This window comes from Engraulis encrasicolus, chromosome 8, assembly GCF_034702125.1.
Source record: "Engraulis encrasicolus isolate BLACKSEA-1 chromosome 8, IST_EnEncr_1.0, whole genome shotgun sequence".
NCBI classification, from domain to species: domain Eukaryota; kingdom Metazoa; phylum Chordata; class Actinopteri; order Clupeiformes; family Engraulidae; genus Engraulis; species Engraulis encrasicolus.
The window spans coordinates 9,210,108-9,217,607 of NC_085864.1; the positions used below are offsets into that span (position 1 = coordinate 9,210,108).

Below are 7,500 nucleotides of genomic sequence, written 5' to 3' on the forward strand. Positions count from 1 at the left end.
TTCTTTCTGTTTGCCTCACTCTGTCTTTTATCTGTCAAACTCTCACTCCTTCCTACTGTTGCTGTCTCTGTCTCTGTCTCTGTCTCTGTCTCTCTCTCTCTCTCTCTCTCTCTCTCTCTGTCTCTCTCCATCTCTCTCTCTCTCTCTCTCTCTCTCTCTCTCTCTCTCTCTCTCTCTCTCTCTCTCTCTCTCTCTCTCTCTCTCTCTCTCTCTCTCTCTCTCTCTCTTTCTCTCCCTCCCTCCATCCCTCTGTCTGGCTCCTAGATGACAGGTCCACTGTGTTGCTGACTGATAATGACTTTGGGGAGACGTCCAAGCAGAAGTCCTCCACTGTCACGCACACAGTCCACTACCAGTCCCTGTCGCAGAGCACCGGGCCACTGGTGGACGTGTCCGACGCCCGACCTGGAACAAGTAAGCGTAAGCGCACACATGCACGCACACATACACACACAGGCAAACAAGCACACAACTATATTGACACATGCCTACACAGACAGACACACATTCACACACACACAAACAAGTATGTAAGCACACACATGCACTGACATGCCTGCATACATGCCCACACAGACCGACACTCCCACACACAAAAGTAAGTAAGCACACACATACACTGACATGCATGCATACACAGACATGCTCACACACATGCTCACATACAGTACATACTCGTTCACATACTCACATACACTCACAAGTAAGCACACACATACACTGATAAGCATACACACACACACACACACACACACACACACACACACACACACACACACACACACACACACACACACACACACACACACACACACACACACACACACACACACACACACACACACACACGCATATTGCCACATATACACATTATTCTTCAACTGTGGCATTGGAGACATGGGTATTTGTTTGAAACAACGAAAGTCACCCCCAACGAAACTTTTGCCTGTCATAAATCACAAATCTCTCTCTCTCTCTCTCTCTCTCTCTCTCTCTCTCTCTCTCTCTCTCTCTCTCTCTCTCTCTCTCTCTCTCTCTCTCTCTCTCTCTCTAACTCACTCGCTCGCTCGCACACATGCAAGCACGCACGGGCACACACACACACACGCGCACACATACAATAGTCTGATAAAAATAGGTAGACACCACACAGACTTTGCACAACCACAGACAAACACACACACACATTCAGCAAGCATAGGTTTGACACACACACGCGCACACACACACACACACACACACACACACACACACACACACACACACACACACACACACACACACACACACACACACACACACACACACACACACACACACACACACACACACACACACTGTGCGCCCACGTTTGTGACCTTTGCAAATGGCGCAGTGGGGGCAGCATGCATTTAAGGAAACAGCATGCAGCGTGTGTGTGGACAGTGAGAGTGCAACCTTGAGAGGGTAGCCAACAGAGCAGGCTCCCCATTTAATCACATCATGCCGACACACACACGCACGCACGCACGCACGCACGCACGCACGCACACACACACACACACACACACACACACACACACACACACACACACACACACACACACACACACACACACACACACACACACACACACACACACACACACACACACACACACACACACACACACACACACACACACACACACACACACACAAGAGTATACCATTAAGGATACTCAAAGGCAAACACAATCAAATACTTAAATACCATGGATGTTGGGGGATTGACAGATTTTAAAAGAAATTCCTTTCTTCCTTCTCTCCTCTCTTTCTTCCCTCCTCTTTTCCTTCCTTCTTTTCTTCCTCCCTTCCTTCCTCTGTCCTTCCTTCTTTCCTTCTCTACATCCTTTTATAACTTGCACTTGTACCCACGGTGAACAATAATTTGACTTGCAGATCACAGGAGCATATTCACTTCACCCCCGCAATGAGTGCCAGGTCTCTGTGCTGCAGTGCTCATGAATTGAGTCTTTGCAGTGCAGGGAAGTGGTTCCCAAATGTTTTCCGCGGCTACCCCCTTTTGGACGGAAATAACATTTTCGGGATCCTACTGTATTCCATACGGCAAACATATATTGCTAGTTTTTTTTTAACTAATCGTGAGCTGAGAATTATAAGGTTCTATCTCCATTTTTGGTAAAATTGAGTTTTTGACATAATTTGACCCATTACATGTTTATTAATGCCTGTGTGGTGTTATTTTTGTTAAAAAAAAGTATTATTTCATATTGTTATTAATAAAATAAAAAGGCCCTTCACAAAACAGCTGGGATGTAAAAACTTTGATGCTCAATATCTCAGAACTACCCTGAACGGAGATAGAACCTATACAGTATGCAGGATGGGCCCATAAGGGATGGGTTAGCTTCAATGGAGCTGAACTGATTAAATGAGAATAATAAGGAAGAGAAGAGAAGAGAAGAGAAGAGAAGAGAAGAGAAGAGAAGAGAAGAGAAGAGAAGAGAAGAGAAGAGAAGAGAAGAGAAGAGAAGACATGAAAGAGAGAGGTGAAGCAGAAGAGATAGATACAAACGAGAGAGAGAGAGAGAGAGAGAGAGAGAGAGAGAGAGAGAGAGAGAGAGAGAGAGAGAGAGAGAGAGAGAGAGAGAGAGAGAGAGAGAGAGAGAGAGAGAGAGAGAGAGAGGCCTTGCTATCAAACTGCGTGTAGGTATCAACACTGGATTGAGACACAAAAAAAATCCTGCCTGTTTTCTCAACACAACTGATCTCATTAATGAGCTAACCTTTTAAGGGCTACACCCAATATGTGGCAGGATTTCTATGCTTGTAAAACTAGGCTATCTGCCGCAAACACACTGCAAACACACTGCTAATCACTCTGGGCACCTTTCTTTTACACTTCAATACATGTCCTTACAAGCCACGATTTTGGACTTTTGGTGGCACATTTCCCCTGTCCTTATGCTTCCTCCTCCATCATCCTGAGAAAGAGATTAGATTCTCAGAGAATTGGATGGCGAATTATATGTAAATATATTTCAGCAGAAGCTTGTTGAGATGGGGGTCCAGTTGGAGCCAGTCACCGCAGTGCAATACTGGCATCAGGAACAGGCTTGTACGGTGGAGCGAACACTTAAATCAAACACCCCGCCTGCCTCCTCTCCTCATTCTCGTCTCATCTTGTCTCGTCTGGTGTCTCTGATAGCGTGTTACATCTCCCGCTGCCTCCTCACGGCCGACACTCATTACCGGCTGAATAATTTGCTGTGAAAAGCACAGAGCCGACCGTCAGAGTCGGAAATTTGTTTCTTTCTGAAATCTTGGAAGGCAGGCAGTCAGCGAGTGAAATTAAATAATAAAAAGGCGTACAAAGTGGATCGTTTGGATTGTGTGTGTGTGTGTGTGGGGGGGGGGGGATGTGGTAAAATACAAAGTGGATCGGATGAGAAACGGTTTGTCGTGCTCGTTCTGGCACGAGTGTCTTCCAAGAAATACAGTACGTTCCTACCCGGCCAGCTCCCATGGGGTTTTCGGCTTAAATTTGACTCTGAATGGACACGCATCTGGGTATGTGAGGATAGAGGACAGCACAGCTATTACAATCCTGCCTAGTTAACACATTTTTCCTTTCAAGTTGGGTTAGGTGTGTGTGTGTGTCTGTATATGTGTGTGTGTGTGTCTGTGTGCGCGTGTGTGTGTGTGTGTTTGTATGTGTGCGTGCGTGCGTGCTTGTGTGCGTGTATGCGCGTGTGTGTAGGCCTATATGTACGCGTGCATACATGTATGCCTGTGTGTGAGCGTGCATGTATGCCTGTGTGCGTGCGTGCACGTGCTTAGAGTATGTGTGTCTTTTGCCATCTGGCTGAACTCTCCTGTTCTGTGCTCCAAACTAATCTATGTTGAATAAAAAGACATTGAGGGTTTTTGGCAAACGTCTCCATCTGAATCCATTAGCTTTAGATTGGGGTCAGTGCTATGCAGCCCTTAGCAAAGAGCTGATTACTCAGCAGGCCAGATGCAAGGTATTGTATGGATCCAATGCAGCATTGTCTTCTTGTAGTTTAAAATAAAAGTCTCTCCATCCATCTCACTCTGTTGTTTTATGACTTTATTATTATCTCTCTTTTGTTTTCTCTCTCTATCTATCCTTCCCTCTTTCTATCCTTCTATCTATCTTTCCCTCTTCCTCTCCTCTCCTCTCCTCAGTTCTCTCTCCTTCTCTCCCTCCCTCTCCCTCCCTCCTCTCTCTCTCTATCTATCTATCTTGTCTGTGTCTCAACATTGTTTTCTCTCTCTCTATCCTTAGCCGTCTTTCTTTCCACTTCCCCCCAATATTTCTTTTGCTGACGGCCTCATCAGTCTTCCTTTTTATGACACCTTCTTTGCCTGTTTTGGCTATAACCTTGTTGTGCTCTCTCTCTCTCTCTCTCTCTCTCTCTCTCTCTCTCTCTCTCTCTCTCTCTCTCTCTCTCTCTCTCTCTCTCTCTGTGCCTCGCTCTCTCTCTCTCTCTCTCTCTCTCTCTCTCTCTCTCCCCTTCTCTCTCTCTCTCTCTCTCTCTCTCTCTCTCTCTCTCTCTCTCTCTCTCTCTCTCTTTTGTCTTTTTGTCTTTGTGTTCTCCTGGTAATATTCCCAGTACACCTTACACTTGCAATGTCTTTCACATCTTTTCGTGTGTGTGTGTGTGTGTGTGTGTGTGTGTGTGTGTGTGTGTGTGTGCGTGCGTGCGTGCGTGCGTGCGTGCGTGCGTGCGTGCGTGCGTGCGTGCGTGCGTGCGTGCATGCGTGCGTGCGTGTGTGCGTGTGCGTGCGTGCGCGTGTCTCTGTTGCCTTTTTCCCTGCTCATCTTGTCCTCTATTTCTCCTCTTGGCTGATTGTCTCTCCCTATACCGTTAGTCATCACTCTTCGTCTTCACATTTTCTTCAGTTTTTGTTCTCTCTTTATTGTTTCTCCCGTGTGCTTTGTTTTTACTGTATTATCTCCTTCTATTCTCCTCTTCTCCTGTCTGTCAAAAGCAGACCTCACAACTTTATTTTCAACCAATATTCTCTCATCCTTCTCTCATACCTGTCTTCTATGGGGAGTTCCACTGCTTACATTCTGTACTAAACACTAATCACATTAACGTTGTGGTATCCCCCAACCTTGTTAGTCTGTCCAATTTATGCTGTACTGTGTTTTGATCAGGAGTTCTGTAATTTTTAACTGTATGCTCTTTTCTCTTTCAAACGGTCATTTGCTTTCAACTTTTCCCTTTCACTCTTCTCTTCTCTTCTCTTCTCTTCTCTTCTCTTCTCTTCTCTTCTCTTCTCTTCTCTTCTCTTCTCTTCTCTTCTCTTCTCTTCTCTTCTCTTCTCTTCTCTTCTCTTCTCTTCTCTTCTCTTCTCTTCTCTTCAGTACATATATAACACACACATGCTGTATATTCGGTTCCCTAAGCCTTCTCTCCTCTCGTCTCCTCTTCCAGACCCCACTGCCCGACGCACAGCCAAAGCCGGCCCCGCCACCCGCAGCCGCTACGCCAGCCAGTGGACGCTGAACCGGCCGCACCCGCCCATCTCCTCGCACACGCTCACCACCGACTGGCGGCTGCCGACGCCGCGCGCCACCGGCTCCGTGGACAAGGAGAGCGACAGCTACAGCGTCAGCCCCTCCCAAGACACAGGTCAGTGTCCCACTCACATGGACTGGTGGAGGCTCAGGTGGTAGAGGACCCTGTTCGGCAACCAAAACATTGCAGGCTCGAGCCCTCAGTCTCTGCCTGACCCCATCGATATGTCCTTGTAGACTATATTGACTGTATTATAGACTATATTGACTCTTTAGAGATTAACAGAAAATGTTTTCGAAGGAGTTTGTTGGTGGCGAGTACGGGCAGAATGATAGATAAAGCCATGCCTTCTGAAGGTGGAGCAAACGCATGCTCTCCCAGACCTAGTAGTGGAGCTTATGACGCTGCACGGAACTACACAGGTCGGGCGAGAGCCAGGTAATGTAAGCAGAGACGGTTTAAATGCAGAATTTAGAATAGAGAATCTTTGATGTAAGCCCCAAGACACAGGGCGATGTCCCTCTTGTGTGGGACATGCATGTGTGCATGTGTGTTGCATGTATGTGTTTCAGTATTACAGTGCAAACACAGGTCAGTGGAGGGTCGTTATACCAAGCGGCGTTACTCTAAAACTATAACCATACGTTTCTTGACCATGTGACCAGAGAATGAAACTGATCTTCCTCACTGCATTTTCGTCCACCTACCCACCTTTTTTTCCAGACCGTGCGCGTAGCAGTATGGTGTCGACGGAGAGCGCGTCGTCGACGTACGAGGAGCTGGCGCGGGCCTACGAGCACGCAAAGATGGAGGAGCAGCTGCGCCACGCCAAGTTCACCATCACCGAGTGCTTCATCTCCGACACCTCGTCCGAGCAGATGACGGCGGGCACCAACGACTACACGGACAGCCTGACCTCCAGCACGCCCTCCGAGTCGGGCATCTGCCGCTTCACCGCCTCGCCGCCCAAGCCACAGGACGCCAGCCGCGTCATGAACATGGCCGTGCCCAAGGCCCACAGACCCGGTGAGCAGCGACGGCGAACGCACGCATGGGCTGGTACGAGTGATTGAGTGTTTTCACGCTTTTTCATTTGTTTCATTTTGTTATTTGTGTGTACAGTTGCAGGTTTTTGTGTGCATTTTTGGTTTTAGGTTCAATATTTAGATTGAACTTATTCTAATGTTATATGAATATTAGAATAAGTACTGTGTATGTGTGTATATACATATATTTAGAGTTTATATGTATATACAATGTATTTTTTTCTCTGTATGTAATCATGTGTAGTAAGTACTCAGCCGTATATTACAAACACATTATGTAGTGTTTACTATACAACCATGTAGTATGCATTTTGTATGTGTAAGAAAATGTGTACACATACTGTAGAAGTGCATTCTAGTCTTGTACCTATGTCTTTGAAGTAGTTTTCACAGGGAATTTAGCCATATTTTTAAACAAAAATATGGTCTAAAAGTCATGCGTCTTTCCTTTTCACTGTTTTTCTTCTTATCAGTGTTATAGTTTCATAGTTTTTGGTTGCTTTTTTATTCATTTAATACATTTTTTTGACCTGTGTGTGCTGTGCGTGGATGTGATGAGGCTTCCAGCACTGACTGTACTGTAGAAGATTTAATTATGACTTTCCCCATCCAAGTGCTCTGATCCAATCAAGCAGTACTGCAGGACAAATTTCATTAAGATGCCCCGACACTTTCAAGGAGGGGGCCGCTATGCTGCGCGCTTTATTGAAGTGTGTCCAGGGTTGAAAATGTAAAAAATTGCACTTGATGGTGAAAAAAAGAAGCACATTCAGCGTTATTCGTGCATTTATTAGAGGATAGTGCACTTCTGCAAATCTCTCTGGATATGTGTGTGAAAGAAGGAGAAAGAATAGAGTGAGAAGTTTGTGTGTGTGTGCATGTCTACATGAGTGTGTGTGTGTGTGCGTGCATGCATATGT

The 7,500-nt window shown here is 46.1% G+C and overlaps 1 protein-coding gene across 1 annotated transcript in view; it reads left to right on the top strand.

The window, feature by feature from the left end:
- The window catches only part of dscamb (Down syndrome cell adhesion molecule b), a 244,647-nt gene that overhangs the window by 229,909 nt on the left and 7,238 nt on the right, over window positions 1–7,500 (top strand). Inside the window, exons 30-32 of the mRNA XM_063204949.1 lie at window positions 265–414; window positions 5,451–5,648; window positions 6,258–6,560. Of these exons, the coding sequence (XP_063061019.1) occupies window positions 265–414; window positions 5,451–5,648; window positions 6,258–6,560 (651 nt within the window). The remainder of the gene's footprint in view (window positions 1–264; window positions 415–5,450; window positions 5,649–6,257; window positions 6,561–7,500) is intronic.